We start from the raw sequence: 18,216 nt of genomic DNA on the forward strand, positions 1-18,216 counted from the left end.
CTCCTGTTACATCCCCTCCCCCTAAAAATGTTGAAACGATGAGAGGGTGTCAGCTGCACAATAGAGGGAAAAACCAGAATCAGAACTCGTCTGCAAGGGATTTTGATCTGTCTCCATGCTACAACCTAGTTTTCAAGAAGACAGGTCTCTAAATGGTGATTCCAGAATGATTTGGTACAGTGACAGGAAGAAATTATTTTCTGGGTATTTGGTTCTCATGACGACCTGGTATGCAGATGATTCTAGTATAATTCAAGTAATTTTCAAATTCAATTCAATTCAATTGTAACTTTTATTAGATCCTACTGTGTTTACAAATCTCAGTCCTGCAACAGGCTTCTAATATACATGATGATAGGGAGGCAAGAATTGCAAACCTAAAGCTCTTTTCGTTTCTTCACCTTCCTTTACTTGAAAAGCTTTCAGAAAGCTTGTGAGAGGGGACAGTTTTCATAGCAACACGACGTGATTATGTGTCTCTGCCAAGAAACTCATAAACCAAAATATGGAACAAAGCTATGGCTTAACCCCAATCTCGGTTTTGGATGGTATAAGCAAAAGCATTTCATATATGAAAGTTTTCTCAGTGTTTATGCAGTGGCATATCTCATGGTCTGTCCATCTCAAAAGTTGAATTGGCATTTTATGTTCTATTTCTAATTGTTAAGTGAAGCGATAGTCCCGGTGCTTCAGTCAGCCGTTGGTCAGTGATTTTTCTCTCCGGTGCTTTTGCCACAGTTTTTAGCAACCAGTTCATGTTGCAACTAGTTCATGTTGCACGTGGTCCATGGAGTGATCGTTCTAAAACACATGTCACTTTGTCGTTCCTTTGCTAAAAATTCTTACATAGGTTCTCCTGTTTATAGAGGAACCTAAGTCCTTAGCATGACAGATAAGGGGCTCTCTGGCTTTGCCTATCCTACGCTTTTAGCATCCTCAGCTACCATTTCCTCTAGAGACATTTGGTAATTCAGGAATTTTAAGCTACTCCCAATTCATTGCCTTGGCATAATCACTTGCCAGAGATCGATGCTTTCAAAACTCCGTTCAGATTTAACCTTCTCTGAAGTTCTACCTGACAACTCGTCCCCAGCCAGAGTTAAGTATTCCATTCATGCTCCATAGCACCTTGAAACTTTCTGTTAAAATAACATCACATTTCAGGGACGCCTGGGTGGCTCAGTTGGTTAAGCAGCTGCCTTCGGCTCAGGTCATGATCCCAGCGTCCTGGGATCGAGTCCCACATCGGGCTCCTTGCTCCACGGGGAGCCTGCTTCTCCCTCTGACTCTGCCCTCCACTCTGTCTGCCTGTGCTCGCTTTCGCTCGCTCTCTCTCTGACAAATAAATAAATAAAATCTTTAAAAAAAAAAAAAAAAATAACATCACATTTCAATAATCTGTCTATGCCTGCCTTTCTACCCTGCTCTCTGAATTTCTCTTTGTAGTCTCAGTGAGGAGTTAGCATGTCATAGGACTTCAGTCAATGTTTTTGAAGGACTGAAGGTAGGAGAGCACCTGAACTTCTTTGTATTTTTAAACTTTTACAAATGCAAGCTTAAACAACCGTGAGTCACGCAAGGGGGTGTGTATTCACGAGCAGGTCGGCATGCACACACTCTGGGCAAGCCAGCGGAGGATGAATGTCAAGGGAGAGGGATTGTTTGGGAAAGGAGAATCGTCCATTTGCTTTAAATCAGAAATATTTACCAAATCTGAATTTTTGTTTCTACAAATGAGACTTAGAAAATTTCCACATTACTGTGAAATTCTTGTTTATAATGCACAAATATGCCCTAAAGATTACCTTTCTCCTTTGCAGACACATTCAGGGTTCACAGTTATTTAAAACACATACATTGGTCACCTATACAAAATAAGGTTTCAGAAAGAATCAAAACCAATAATGAAGGTGAAATTTTCTCAAAAGTAATAGTTAGCCAGAGATACAGGCTGAATTTGTGTTATTGCAGGTCATTTGTAGCTAATGATTATTTCATTTTTTTATAATGCAATGTTAGGTAGCTTGTCTGTACTGTTATCAACCCTTATAGAACATAAAGACTAAAATCTAAAACCTAACAGTTTGTTTTTCTATCACGATTCTATGAATCTTTCCCCGTGGTCCCAAATCATGATAAAGTTCAACACAAAAAGTTCTTCGTAGTTAACAATGTCTAAAAATGAAATAAATAGTAATAAAAAGTGTATGTCATTAAATTAAATGCCCTCTTCCTTTGCTCACTTGAGAGACATTTTTCTACCTGCTCTATACTTGGCACTTAATTAGATGCTGGAAAAACAATAAAGTTTGTCTTCAGAATTATTTTCTACAGCCTAGGAAATTAGGTGGGGACAGATTTTAAACCAAATATTTCTCTGGTGACTTCAGAGTAGCCTTGTTCCTCCCAAAAAATTAATCAAATTCTATGTCATAAAGAATTGTTCCCATTTTTATGTCCAGTTTTTACACAAACACAATGTTTGACCATCACTTTGTCAAGTACATCTCTTCATCAATCTGTAGAACCCTGTTTCCACAACCATATGTGCTATGTGTGGTCCAAGAGACTAACAGACTTGTCAAACAAGGGTTAAATTTCAAGTCCATTTTAGGAAGGTGCATATCCTTATTAATGCCACATACACCAAAATATATAAGGTATGCGTTGTAAACCCACAGCAGAGGGGAAAAATTATAAAGTTATGCTTTCTGGTATACTTCAAAGACTCTGCTTGAAGTTATGGATTGGTATTTCCATGTCATTTATTTTTAATGGAGAGTGGGGAGTACTAATATTTAGCAGGTAGCATACTTATCTGAGAATATAGTAAATACACAACTAGTGTTTGTATGCCTTGGTGTCCTGATATAGATGAGAGAAAACAAAAACATTTGAGTCATAAAAAAATTAATTTCTCTGAATATTTATTGATGGTTAGGCAATAGGGTTCCTTTATGCAAATGGAAAAATTCTTTATTTTCGGTAAGTGTGGAAAAAACCTTACTTGTATGTGTATTTACATTTTGATGGGCATATTTTGAAGTCATTCTTTTCATCAGTATCAAGTATCAACCATTTCTTTGTTCTCTAGCAAAAGGGAATTCTTACTTTGATACAACTTTACTCTTTGTTCGATATTATAAAAGGTCCACAAAAGAAGGTGGCTCAGAAGGCTGAGCACTTAATTTCACCTTTCAATGAAGATAATCAGTAATTATTTGCCTCCTATTTACCATCATGTTGAAAACCTAACAGTAGAGCTCCTTTTGTCCCTTATATTTCAAAAGATAATTTTAATCTAGCCTTTGCCCTATTATTTATCATTAAGAATTTACTACATTTTGGTAGTTGGTTTTGAAACTTTTACTTGTATCTGAAAGATGCAGATCATATCTATTTATTACACAATGGGCTCTGTTTGCTGCAGAAAAGAGTGAAACTTTTAACTGCTTAGCACACTTGCCAGTGAAATATACCTGACAGAGCAGAGGTTATAACTTTGGCTCTAATTACTTTTAATAATGGTAAGAAAATGTGTTTTGTTTGTTTACATGCTGTTTACAATGGCATAATTTTTTAAATATATACAATTGAGATATTTATTGCATACTATTTTAAAGATGTTTTATGTGTTTTCACCTTTGGAATATATTGTTACAGTTACTTATACAGATAATTTGGGTGGCTTTGTTAATGTAGCTAGTAATTTTTATGACTACTAAGTGACCAGTTTTCCGTGCCTTTTATTGTGGGATGCATGATTATGTATTTATTGTACGGAAGTCACTGATGTGTGTATTTTTGTACTTTGCTGAGAGTAATGGTTGATCTCGATGTACATGATAATGAGAGATGCCTTTCCCAAAGGGCACTGCCTTGAGATAGTCCTTCTCAAATAAAAAAAAGAATGCATTTGGAAAATGTGTGAAGCCTACTTTTTTGTGGCAGGAAACCTTAGTTTTTTAATTACACTTTTTATTTTGAGATCATTGTAGATTCACATACAGTTGTATGAAAAAAATACAGAGAGGGATCGTGTGTCCCTTTTACACATTTCCTCCCCATGATAACATCCAGCAAACTGAGAGCACAATATCACAACCAGGATGTTGACATTGACAGAGTCCAGATGCTGGACAGTTCTCTCACTCCAAAGCCACACCAGGATCCTTTGGGTTGCCCTTTATAGCCACACCCACTTCCCTTCTGCCTTTGTCCTCTCCTTAACCCTAGCAACCACTCATCTCTCTCCATTTCTGTAATTTTGTCATTTCATTTTGTATTAGTGGAATCATACAGTATTTGACTTTTTTTTTCTACTCAGCCTAATTCCCTGGAGATGAGTCCGAATTATTGCATGGAACAATAGTACGGTTCTTTTGTTGCTGCGTAATACCCATGTGGTGGGGGAATTCTTAATGGTAAAACATAATTTAATTTACCCTTATAGCAAATGAGTCCTTGATGTTCACCAATAAGCCCTTGTTAACCAAATGGATGGCAGGTGCTGTCTCCAGTAGTAAGGATCTATGACCAGCTCTTTGAGATTGCTGTCTCGTGAGGAAAAAAGATTATTGGAACAGAGTGATGTGCACTGGTAAAAGAAAAATACATCACCAAGTGTGTGGGGAGCACGGAGGAAGGGAATGTGTAATGGAGGCTTTGGGGCACCTTCCTGAATAGGGGACATTGAGTTGGATTTTAAAGCTGTTAGTGAAATATGTGTGTAAGAAAGGCAGAGGTAACAACACAAGGGACAGCAAAATGGGATGGCAGGTCCAGCTTGGTGTTGCTGAAGCATGAAGGGAGAGCAGCAAGAGACAAGATGGAACTTGAGCAGTGATTTGGATTTGAGACCTGGACAGATCAGTGGCCTCTGTGGGGTAGGATTGACCTGCCAAGGGCTGAAGACGGAGATCAGCTTGAGGCTGTAGAAAAGGTCTAGGCGAGAGGCGGTGAGGGTCTTCTCTAGGGTGGTTTTAGTGGAGCTGGCAAGGAGGGAACAGATCTGACAAATACTAATGCGTAAATGGCCTGCACAGGCAGACTGTCTGTGGATGAAGGAGGAAGAAGGAAGGAACCCAGGTTTCTACCAACTAGAAGGGAAAACAGCAAGGTCAAATTCAGATTCAGACTTCATGGGTTTGAGATGACTGGAGGATGTCTATTAAGATCTATGACAATATTAGAGAGTGGTGTGGGAAGGAAATAGAGATCTGGGAGCCCTTGTCAGGTGGGTTGAAGCCATTAGAGAAGATGAAAGTGTCCTTAAAGATACTTAGGAAGTCAGAACAAAGACCTGTGGTGTGGGACTCAGACCTCTGAGGAGGGAGCGAGATCCATCAGATGTGCCTCTCGAAGATGGGTTTGGTGGGACTGGCTCTGGGAGTTCCAGAAGAAGAAACTGGAGAATAGGACCAGCCGCCTCTGCCAGGGAGACGGGTGGTGTCCAGGACACATCAGCAGCAACGGGGAGTAAAACAAGAAAAGTGAGTCCTTCCTCCTGCCTTCTGTTGCCCTCTTGTGCCCCCATTGGCAGAATGGGTGGGAAATAAGCTGACAGATGTGGAGTGCCATTTGTACTGTGGATCCGGAAACCCAGCATCCCAGGGCATAGCATCGAAGGGAATATTTGTAGCCAAGACCTACCAGTCCAGTAAGTGGCCTCTAAAGCTGGTGAAGCACTCTTCTTGAAGGACAACACTCGGGCACCGGACGCGGGGCTCAGCGGTTTAAACATCTGCCTTCAGCTCAGGTCATGGTCCTGGGGTCGTGGAGTGGAGCCCTGCATGGGGCTTCCTGGTCCTTGAGGCGTCTGCTTCTCCTTCTTCCTCTGCCCGTCCATCTGCTCGTGCTCTCCCTCTCACTCTCTTTCAAATAAATTAATAAAATCTTTAAAAAAAAATACTCATCACTTTCAGTGAAAAGTGGGGCAAGAAGCTGAAAGATTCTTAGTTTGAAAAAGAACATTCAAAATAAATAAAATCTTAAAAAAAAAAAAAAGAAAAAGAAAATTCAGGGATAGGGAGTGGGGGTAGATGTAGGAATATAAGAGCTTGTATGTAAGAACTGTCTTCAAATCTTTGAAGGACTCTCCAGAAAGACTGGGTTTGCACTCGTCCTAAGTAAGAGAAGGGAGATTGACAAGAAAAATGCCACATCTAGAGATGCGCTGAACTGTCTCACAGCATGTGTTCCCTTTTGAGAGAAGAGTTCAAACACAGGCTGCAGGAATGCAAACTCCACTTGGGAAGATAATTTATTCATCAGTGTGACCCAGTGCATGGAACAGTACTCAGCACATGGTGTGTGCACAGTATCTATTTGTTGACTAGGTCATAAGTAATTCAGACAACAGATCAGAAGACCAGAACACCTCAGGGTCCCTTTCAATCTTGCAACTGCTTATACATAAAGGAAAAATATGCAGGGTCCTAACCAAATTAGGAAACAAAAGAACCGGAGTTTAAAAGCTCTGCAAAAGCTTATCATCTAACATTCGGTTTCAGAGCAACCGAAATTTTATGCATCTCCATGGTGACCTGAGGCACAGCTTGATTCTGAAGGGCTTTCTGAATCATCGTATTAAATTACTTTCACTTTAATATGCAAATTATATTTCACTTTACACTAACTCTTTTTAAAGAAGTAATGTGTTATATAACTATCCTTCTTGATTAATCAGAAAGCCCCTTTCCTAATCTTGGCAGCCAGTTGTTCATAGGCCATCTTAGTCCTTTTGGGGCTGCTATAACAATGCACGGATTTTGAACAACAGACATTTATTTCTTACTGTTCTGGAGGTCAGGAAGTCCCAGGATTGGGACAGGGCACTGTGAAATTCGGCTTCTGGTAAAAACCCACTTTCTGGCCAGAAATGACCATCTTCTGTGCTCACTTGGCAGGAAGGTCCAGTGAGCTCTCTGGTGTCTCCTAATCCCATTCCTGAGGCCTGCACTCTCATGACCTAGTCACCTCCCAAAGTCCCCACTGCCTAATACATTGGGGGTTAGGATTTCCACCAACATTCAGACCATAGCATAGTGCTAGCAAATTAGAATTTTCACCAGGAAATCTAAACACAGATTATTATTATTATCATATATAATATTAGTATAATATAATAATATGTCTTATTATTATTCATTATTAATTTTAGAAATCAGAGTTGTCCCAGTAGTCCAAGAAGTTGAATCTCACCTTTCCTTCCCTTGCCCTGGCCCCAGTGTGTGTCTCCCTTGGTCCCTGTGCCCCCCGTGGTGCATTCGCAAAATGTGACCACCAGTGCTATGGTTGGTAATGTTCAGGAGCTAGTCTTATGGTGGGGATGGGAGTACCAACCACAAAAATGAGAGGCGGCAGATAAAAAAGAGTAGCATCCTAGCCCCGTATAGTACTTCTTAGTTTGAGGGACTACATTTACTCCTCATAACAACCCCATAAATTTAGTATTCACCCCATTTCAACATCTTCACATGCTGCACACAACTTCGTTGGTTCTCCTTCTAGCAATGAATGACATTTTGGACAAATATGGATATTGAGCACAACCCTTCCTTAAAGGAGTGACACTGATTTGCCAAGTAGGAAGCAGCCCCAAGAAGCATAGTGAGTAAGAAAAGCACGTTTGCTGCAAATCTCCTGTCCCGCCCAGACCTCCCTCCCACCCACATTCATGTTGCACAAGCACCATGGAAACTGAAAGTCCACAAATGAAAGGAACCTCAGATAATACAGTTTAAATTTTTCAGAATTTTTGGGCTGCTACCCACAGTAAGAAATACATATTCCCCATTATACATCAATATATGTAAACATACACACATACAAACATATGTATATACCTTAGTAGATTTACTATAACAGCACTTATTTACCTGCAATGTATTTTAATATATTTTTTTAAGATTTTATTTATTTATTTGACAAAGATCACAAGTAGGCAGAGAAGCAGGGACAGAGAGAGGAAGGGAAGCAGGCCCCCTGCTGAGCAGAGAGCCCGATGCGGGACTCGATCCCAGGACCCTGGGATCATGACTCGAGCCGAAGGCAGTGGCCCAACCCGCTGAGCCACCCAGGCGCCCTTTTAATATATATTTTTTAAATACTGATTGCTACCTGTTGAAATGATGTTGGAGCTCATTAATGAGAGGGTAAGCAAACTTTTTCTGTAAAGGGTCACACTAAGTAGTTTTGACTTCGTGAGCCATATGGCCTCTCTGTCAGGTGCACTCAAATCTGCCTCTGTAGGGGGAAAGCAGAGATGGTTAGCACAGCTGTGTTCCAATAAAATGTTCTTTACAGAAACAGTAGCCCAACCCCTGCTCTAACAGAGCCGAGCCCACAGTTCCAAAAATGCAGCACTAGTTCAACAACATCCAATGCTCAGCTGACTGCTTGAGAATCATCTGGAAAGCATGTTAAACAATGTCCAGGACCTACCCCTGTCCTACAGACCTACAGTCTGATGAGTCAGGGTATCCCTCTGATCACCCTCCCTCACAGACTCTTACCTGCGGCCAGGTTGGGAATCACTGAGCTGATCCAACCTCTCTGTTCACCATCTAACAAAAATAAAGGCAAGCTTGAAAGGCCAAGTTCTGGGCTCCAAGCAAATTGCCAACGAGTTTCAAGAACCCAGGCCTTATGCACCATGTGCAGTTAAGTTGGAAATTAATAAGAAATCTGAAACAGGACATGAAATTTATCTCGTAATTTGTTCAATACATATGCCTGCAGAAATTCAACCACACTGATAACCAATTAGAGTCAGAAGCCAATGCCCATTAAACTGATAAGAATATTAGACATCTCAGGGGCGCCTGGGTGGCTCAGTGGGTTAAAGCCTCTGCCTTTGGCTTGGGTCATGATCCCAGGTCCTGTGACAGAGCCCTGCGTCGGGCTCTCTGCACAGCAGGGAGCCTGCTTCCCCTCTCTCTCTGCACCTGCCTCTCTGCCTACTTGTGATCTCTGTCTGTCAAATAAATAAATAAAATCTTGGGGAAAAAAAAGAATATTAGACATCTCAAGGCTCCTCTAAAAGTTTGTTCAGCCCAAAGGCATAAATGACTAAAAGCTCATTACTCCACGATGACAATTTTTCAACCAATAAGAAACACTAATATGTAACACTCGAATTAGCCTAATTATAATTTGATGAGCTATGCAATTTCAACTGGAAATCAAATTACTAAAGCACATCAGCTGAGTTGAAAGTGATTATAGCATGTTGGCAATATGTTTTACTTTTTTTTGGCCTGAAGTAATTTTTAAATTTAAAAGTAAAATTCAGTTTCTATTTTCATCAGGATAAATTATCTTGACATACACTTACCATGTGGACTTAAATATACTGAAACAATATGAATAAAAACAAAATGAGTATAAATAAGCACAAGCAAAAATTTGAAGTTAAATGCTAAGATTAGTGTATTAATTCACTGTAGACTCTGTGAACCCTGACCTATATTCATATTTATAGCTGCTTCTGTTTGTTCTGCAATCTCTGATAACTTTAATTACAGAGTATTTTAGTTATTAACTAAAGTCTTGTCTTTCTGCTGTATATTGAGTATAAATGAAAGGAAAGCTTCCAAACCCTCCCTTCCTTTGCTGGGGTTTTTTTCATCCTTTTCCATTTCATTCTTTCCTGTCTGCACATACAACACACACACACACACACACACACACACACACACACACACACACACACACACAAACTATACTCTAAATTACATCCTTACTCTCCTACCTACCTCTACTACCAACTCCACGTCTTCTCTACCTGTCAAGCTCCTGTTTATCCGTCAAGTCTCAGCTTAAGAAATCTCCCACTGGAACCTTCTAAAATCTGCCAAGACCAACTTAGACATTCTGGTCTCTGTTCCTATTACATTTTGTTCCTATTGCATACCTTGACAAGAGACATCATATTGCATCGTAATTATTAATGCAACTCTCTTCCCTCTAAATTATCTGTTTCTTAAGAACAAGAGAATATATATTATTCATCTAGTCTCCATTGCATTGCCCAAAGCTTGGCTCCTAGCTGGTCTTCAAAAAACGTCTGTTGAATGAGTGAAGAGAAGATCTTACTCGCAATATTTTGTTAAAAAACACTTATGTCTATATATTTTTTAAGATTTTATTTATTTATTTGGCAGAGAGAGAGGGAACACAAGCAGGGGGAGAGCGAGAGGAAGAAGCAGCCTTCCTGCTGAGTAGGGAGCCCAATGTGCGCCTCGATCCCAGGACCCTGGGATCATGACCTGAGCCAAAGGTAGCCACTTAATGACTGAGCCACCCAGGTGCCTGTCTTATGTCTATGTTCTTAACTGACATTTCACTGTCCTTGTTTAGTTTGGGATTCAGTTTAACAGTAACTCGTGAGTTGAAGGAGTATTTCCTCTTTTCTATTCTGTGAAGGAATTTGTGTAAGAGCAGAGTTGTCTGTTCTTTGAATGTATGATGGAATTATCTATAAATCTGTCTAGGCACAGCTTTATTACTTCCTCCTATTTTGGGGGAGGGGTTTGTTCGGTTTTCATTTTCTGACTTCTTAGGTTTGATGCTTAGTATATCCTCTTTATTTTTAATAAAATCATGTAAAATTATCAGTTTTCCTCTAAGTACTACTTTAGCTACATTCCACACAGAATTTTTCTTCCCTCCCTCCTCTCTTCCTCCTCCTTTTCTTCTTCTTCTTCTAAAAAAGGGATCTTGTATGGGTTTAAGATGATCATCTATTTGTCTAGAAATCCAGGGGATAAGTTCAATCACATCAGGGAAGTGAATGTGCTGGAACTCAGGACAGGATTCTGACCCACATTAGGAAACAGAGGCAAAATCCCATTCAGACCACCAACCCAGCATGGTAGAAATGACAGAGCTGGAGTTCAGTGGAGAAATCCTGTGCATGCTCAGACTAGAGAGCAAATGCCCCAAACAGTCGACTTGCAATTGCATACTAATTCCGTGTGATAAGCCTTCCAGTGGGCAGAGATCCATGTCCTGCTCAGGATTGAATGGGCAAGACTGGGCTTGCTGGAGAAGGTCTCACGCATCCCACAACTTTATTTATTTATTTATTTATTTATAAGATTTTTATTTATTTGACAGAGATCACAAGCAGGCAGAGAGGCAGGCAGAGAGAGAGGAAGGGAAGCCAGCTCCCTGCTGAACAGAGAGCCCCACATGGGGCTCGATCCTAGGACCCTGGGATCATGACCTGAGCCTAAGGCAGAGGCTTTAACCCACTGAGCCACCCAGGCGCCCCTCCCACAACTTTTAATGCATAGTTTCATTATTACCCAATTTCAAGCATTTAATAGTTTGCTTTAAGATCTTTTTTATTTGATTCACAAGATTTTGTAAGTGTTTTAAAGGCAGCTTTCTACCCTGGAGGTGGTGTAGTCATAACACATGGGATGGATTCATTTTTGATTCACTCTTACAGTGATTCACTCCTACATTCTCCCTGCCCCACCCCCGTAAGCCAAAAATGCCTTTTGGCATTTAGCTTAATGGAGGAGTGAGGATTTCCTATTAGACTCCCTACCTGGGGTGGGTTCAAGTTTGACTGTCTTGCTCCAAGATCCATATGCGCCATGAAAATAACAGCTCAGTTTAGCCATTTTGGTAAATGGCCTCAAATAAAATCTGATTCAATGGCAGGCTTAACTCTCTAGGTTTTTGCATTCATTTTATTTCTTTTTTCTTGCCTTCATTTAAATTTTATGCAGAACTTTCAGTTATTTACAAAGGGAAGGTTGAACCAAATCTGCACTACCCAACACTGTGACCACTAGCTATGTGTAGCTATAGAACACTTGAAATGGGGCTCATCTGAATTTAGATATACACATCAGATTTTGCAACTTAATACAAAAAATAATGAAAATCTCTCAATAATAGTTCTTACTTTAGTTAAATATTGAAATGATAATGCTTTGATTATGTTGGGTTAAAGAAAATATATTATGGAGTTAATTTTGCAGGTTCCTCTCGACTCTTAATATTTTTTTGTTACCACAAAATTTTAAAATTATGTACATAGCTTGCATTAGATTTCTTCAAACTGTTGTTGAATGAAAGAATAAGCAAGTTGCTAAATATACCACATGATACTATTTATCTAAAAATTTCAAACAGTCAAATAGTTTGTATTGTTTATAGATTCAGACATATATAGCAAAAGTATAAAAACATTAATGATAACGACATGCATCAGTTTCAGGATGGTGGCTTCCTATGGAGAGAAAGGAAGAAGAAAAGATAGTGAGAATAAAGCTTTAGATGGGACATTTTGCTTCTTCAAATACAATCTGTTATATTATTTTCAGTTTGCTTTAAATGTTTCACAGGTTAAAACTAGCATTCACATTGTGATTCCATGTTCTCTCTGCAAAACAACCCTGAACGAGGCTTTAGGATTTATCCTTACTTCAAAACTTCTTTAGGACACACAAAATATCCTAGTTTTGACTCTGATCTTATGCCCCAAGTCTAATAACTTAGTTTCCTTATTCATAGGTTGTAATTCTTCTCATTTGATTGAACTGGAGGTCCGTGGTAACTGAGGTATTAACAGGGGATTAGAGGCCTCCCTTGTTTTGACCATTTTTCTTCCCCAACTCATGTCCCACTCTTACACCCATATGGCTAGAGACCATTTCACTTCTTGATATACTTTCTTAGTGCTTGCCAGTTGTCAGCCAGGATTGTTGAGTGTCTCTTGAGCCTAGATTCCCCAATGTTGTATTCTGTCTGCCTTTGGATCACCTCTTATACTTGGTATTGGATTTTTTTGACACCTGCTGCATTCATGAACTATTTTTTGGATATGAAATTCTGAGCTCCAGGCTGGATTTCCTCCCAGCTCTGTAGCCCCAAACCTGTCCCAACCTAGTGGATGAGTGTAATAGAGAGCCCCACTAAGAGTGATGAAATTTTACAGCTCCCAGCACTTGCTAAGCTTTCAGACTTCCTTCCTAACCTGTGTCAGACTGATCAAATTAAACACTCGAGATCCAGACCCTCAAAATAGAAGCCCATTTATTAGAACACAGCTGTCTCTCTTTACTTTCCCTCACTCCTCAGCTTAGAGATAAAAGTGCTCCTTAGAAATACAACCCTCTGTCTTAGACATGACCAGGGCATCATGAGTCCTTTAAACGTGCACCAAGGCATATTCCCAGACTACTTGCCTTGTGAAATACAACATCTGTAAGCAATGCTTTGCCTTAGGTCTCCTGAATAGTTCTGCCTTGGAACAGCTTGGCTCTTCTGCTATCTGAGGATTCCTCTCTGACTCTACTTAGATGGGCTTCTTGCTTCTTCCTAGGACTCATCATTCATTGTCCTTTTAGAGACGTCTACAGCTCATGTTCGATTTAGCTTCTTTAGCAAATGGACCACACCCAACCTGAAGCCCCATTATCTTCAAATCTATGGACTCTGACCCCAGACCCTCACTGTATTTTGTGCTCATTCCTCAGGCAGGCAAATGAGAAGAGAGAATTAAAAGATAGAGCTGAGCAACAGAGATGTGTTTGTGGCCAGATTCTGTCACAGACAGGAAAAAGCAAAAAGTCCTTGCCTGCCTTCAAGGGGCACAGCTGTCAAATCAGTTGTATAGAAGCCAAAGTGATGGGTGGAGGAGGAGCCAGGCAGAGTCAGCCTAGAGAAAAGTATCCTATGAAGGTTTCCTGCCACATGGTTTTTCAAGAATTCTCAGGGGGTGTCAGATCCTTGGAGATAGAAGGTGAGGCCACCTCCTTTAAGGGGACTGACCTTTTCTAGGGGCCAGATGGTGATAGAAATCCCAGCGTTACAGGTCTCTGCCTCATCTCTGCAGGGTGGTGGCCATGGTCTCCAGATGGCAGGCAGAGATGAGGTGACAGCCTCTTTTGCTCTTATTTCATTTTTTAAAGTACTGTTGCTGGTTTTTTTTCCCAGTGCATCCATGAATTTAGTATGACATGAACTATATATTTCTAAATATCCTTTGTTAGTATGAAGGGTAAGAGCTGAATTGGGCAAAATGGAGAGGCTAATGAATTTGAGAACTGTAGAATCTGAGAGCATTTGGAAGCTAGAGTTCTAGGTCACCAATATGATAGCTATAATGCTGAGACGGTAAAAAGGGTGCTCCGCAGCTCAGTGAAAGTCTTCAGAGAGGGAAATTATAAAGATGTGACTGAGACTAGTAGCAGACAGTAGGGATGTCCTGGGGTCCAATGCTGATATATCCTTTTGAGGTCACTATGGCTCCCTTGAGAAAGCCTGTCAGCTATCCTTTGTGGCTTAGAATTTCTCCACATATTCTACAACCACAAACACTAATGAAGAGAAGAAAGCTCAAGAAGTTCCTTAGTTAGAAAATGTAGCTCATGCACATTTGGTATTCTGAGATAACAGTGGATGACATGAGTTAGATGGTGGAAAGGAGAAACAACCAGTTGGTTATCTTGGTAGTGGGGAGAGTGGGGCTGAAGATAATAGCTTTAGGGTTTGGCTGGTTATTTCTGTCCAGTTAGCCATCTGGGTAGTATCCTGGCCCTGGCCCATTTTGACCTGGCCAGGTAAAGAAGAGACTCTGTCTATGGCAGGATATAAATGTCATTATAATTTATTTTCTAAACAGATATTTTTGATAAAGAGGTGCGAACAATAGGTAAAAACTGTGAGTGTACCAGGATTGTATGTGATTGTACCAGATAAAAATAGGATATAAAGCTGCCCTGAATATAAATACAGGGGAGTCTCCAGACCAGATTAATCTTGTTGATGCCTTTGTGGAGGCAAAAGATGACCAACACGAGTATCCCAGTGGCTTCTGGCATAGGTGGAAGTGAGCCAGCCACTTGTTGGAACCGCCATGAAGTTGGTTTAATATTACTGAAAGGCAGGGAGCTTAGTGAGGAAATCCATTATGAAAGTGGCCCAGGGGAACTGAATGCTTGGCAGGGGCACAGGGAGCCTTTGGCTTCTCCCAGCAGGTATTTGTTCTTGCGTATAGTTGTACATCATAACATTCCATCACTTTCAATTTTGACCTGCAGTCATCAAGTCATGAGTCAAGGAATGGTGCACCTGGGTGGCTCAGTCGGTTGAACTTCTGACTCTTGATTTCAGCTTAGGTCTTGGGTTGTAAGATTAAGCCCCATGTGGGGCTCTGTGCTCAGTGTGGAGTCTGCTTGGGATTCTCTCTCACCCTCTGCCTCTTCCTCCACCCATGCTCGCTCGCTTGCACACTTTCTCTCTCAATATAAAATAAATAAATAAATCTTAAAAAAAAATAAGTCACGAGTCAAGGAAAAAAATAGACCCTTAAGTTGGCCGAAGTGAACAAGTGAACAGAGGACAAAATTCATGGTAATCTTCTATGACATGTAGGTGATTTGAGAGAAACCTCTCTTTGAGGGCAAGAGGAGGTTCTACCTGGCCTTTTCATATGCTACTTGCCATTTCTGGATGGGGGACAAGAAGTCCAATACAAACTGGAACAGAGGATGGAACATTGTGGTGTCACAAAACCCTGTTCCCAAGGGAGATGGTGAATCAGATTATTGAAAACAAGGAGAGGACACATTTGCCATGTCCTGGCAGGAGGGACTGATGGATTCTGTACAGTATCTAAGAAACAAGTGTTATTTCTGGAGAAAGAGTTGTCTCTTTGCAAAATGGCATTGTCCAGTCACATTTTAATGAGAGGATGTTCTAGCAGAAAACAGCATTGACTTTACTGAGACCAGGTAAAATGCAAGCACTTTAGTGTATCTGGTGTGGAGAGGTAATAATGATTAAGAATCAAATAGGATGGGGTGCCTGGCTGGCTCAGTTGGAAGAGCATGCAACTCTTGATCTTGAGGTCATGAGTTTGAGTTCCACATTTGATATAGAGATTACTAAATAATAATAATGATAATAATAATAGTAATAAACTTTTTAAAAATTGGTAACACAATGGACATTTCAGCAGCCTTCAACTGAGGACTTCAGTTCCTCCTGGAACTTAGTTGAGAATTCTTAAAATTACATAAAGAGTACAGCAGAAGAAGAACTGTTTATGATAACTTTAAAAGTTATGAAAAAAGACAGGCAAATATTAAAGTCTGAATGGCACAGGATTTGAAACCAAAACCCAAGCAGCACCTTATAAAATGTTGACTTCTGTTTCCCGTAAAAGAATGACATTTCCTCAAGCCAGACACAAAGATTCATCAGACTTTATTTTACGGCACACTTATTTTCATCAGGAGTTTATATGGCAATTTCAAAATAGCTACTGAGCAGCTAAAAGAGAGAGAGAAAATTATAGCCCATTAAACTGTTAAATAGAAGTTCTGTAGGAATCTTGTTACACCTATTATACTCTTGTGATGTTTCAAGATAACAAGATCTTTGTAAGAATCTTATTACAGCAACTGATAAGGATAGCAACCTGTATCATCAAATGTGAGGTAAGGACACACTTTCACAAGAAGAATTTTAAAATCAATTTAGAGGTAGGAGTAGAATATGAAAAAGAGATTAGGACCTTAAATATTTGGGCTCTCAAAGGGTGTTTTAAAAATAAATTGTATAGATGCTAAGAAATTTGATACCCACTGTTCAAAAAGATAACCTTTTTCATTTTAAGCCAATGCTGATTATTTCCCCCTTGGATACTTGAACCCAAATTCACATCCTTTCCTCTGGAAGAACAAAAGCCTAAGATGTTTTTTGTAGCCTTTCAACTGGCGTTTATTCTATCCCTGTGAGTTTTCCCTTCTCCTGGTGAAATCCACACAGGTTCAGTTTAACCTATTCGTATTTTCTAGTCCCCTCCCCTCTGGTCACATTTCAGATGGTGAATGCAGATGTGGACTGAACAAGCTTAAGGAGGGCTACCTCTTTTGTTCTCTTTTGTTCTGCAAGCATCCTGGCTTTCATGTGGCCTAAGGTTGCACTTCTTGCTGTGTTTTGGCAGCCACATACTACAGAGAAAGGAGGTCGTCCTAACCATGAAATGACGTAGGCCAGTGAAGCAGAAACCAGAGGTAGTCAGCTACGTGAGAGCTCAAGAGGACTGGCTCCGAGGAAACCAACTCTGCCCTGCACAAGGTTGCCTGCTGACATCACAAGTTCCATTGTGGGGAATGGGAGCCAATTTGTTCCAGGATGTTCCAATTTGTATCCCAGGAAATATACATATAAATACAAATAAGAATCAACATTAGCATGGGGCTACACTACACCTCTCTAACATAGTTTAAGGGCTTAAAACATCAAGTAGAAGACGGATTCCCTAAAGCCCAGGAAGGATTCAAGGTATCTTGAAAGTTCTGCTACTTTACAGCCTAGATTCTTATCACCGCGTTTAATGCTTCCTGACCCATAAGTAGGCATGCAATATTTATGCTCCGCATGAGTTGAGTATTACCTACTTTTAAAGATCTAATCACAGGACATTTCTGTTGAATTTCATGTGAGTTAACTAATAAATAGACATTCTTATCTGCATGTTAATGTTTCATTTGAAAAGCAAAGCAGCCAAACAATGAGGAATGAGAGACCTTGGAACAGCTTGTTCTAGGATCTTTGTTATCTTGTCATAAGTTTAAGACAATATTCAAAGTACTTCCCTTGCCTTTTGGATACCTAAACCAGGGGAAGTTATCTAATATCTTTTTTTAAGTAGTAAGCATGTATGCCATTGGCTTACACGAAAAGGAAGTGTATTTCACCTTTGCAAAGACATTTCTCTGAAGTTGTGTATAATACTTTTTTGTCAATTAAAGCAGTTACAATTTACTTATATTAAAGGCTTTTGAAATGTTCAATTACATTTCTGCTTCTTTGAATTAGAAATGTCTGCAACATAAGTTTGTTTGTTTTTTTAAAATTTATTTAAGTGATCTCTACACCCAATATAGGGCTTGAACTAAGGACTTCTGGGTCATGAGTGAAAGAGTCACAACTCCTCCAACTACAGGTCACAGGCACCCTATAACATAAGCTTTTTTATAAAACTTTGTGCTTCTTCTTATTTTGTTTTGTTTTTTAGATTTTATTTATTTATTTGACACAAAGAGACAGTAAGAGAGGGAATACAAGCAGAGGGAGTGGGAGAAGGAGAAGATTCCCCACTGTGCAAGGAACCCAACGCAGGGCTCGATCCTAGGACCCTCAAATCATGACCTGAGCTGAAGGCAGATACTTAATGACTGA

The 18,216-nt window shown here is 40.0% G+C and overlaps 1 protein-coding gene across 1 annotated transcript in view; it reads left to right on the forward strand.

Moving 5' to 3' along the window:
• The window catches only part of DGKH (diacylglycerol kinase eta), a 203,030-nt gene extending 185,495 nt beyond the window's left edge, over positions 1-17,535 (forward strand). The window contains exon 30 of the mRNA XM_045076632.1: positions 16,976-17,535. Within this exon, the coding sequence (XP_044932567.1) occupies positions 16,976-17,007 (32 nt within the window). The 3' untranslated portion in view covers positions 17,008-17,535. The remainder of the gene's footprint in view (positions 1-16,975) is intronic.
• The last annotated feature ends 681 nt before the right edge of the window (positions 17,536-18,216 follow it).

Source organism: Mustela putorius, unplaced genomic scaffold (assembly GCF_011764305.1).
Source record: "Mustela putorius furo isolate JIRA1106 unplaced genomic scaffold, ASM1176430v1.1 tig00000179_pilon_pilon_pilon, whole genome shotgun sequence".
Classification (NCBI taxonomy): Eukaryota; Metazoa; Chordata; class Mammalia; order Carnivora; family Mustelidae; genus Mustela; species Mustela putorius.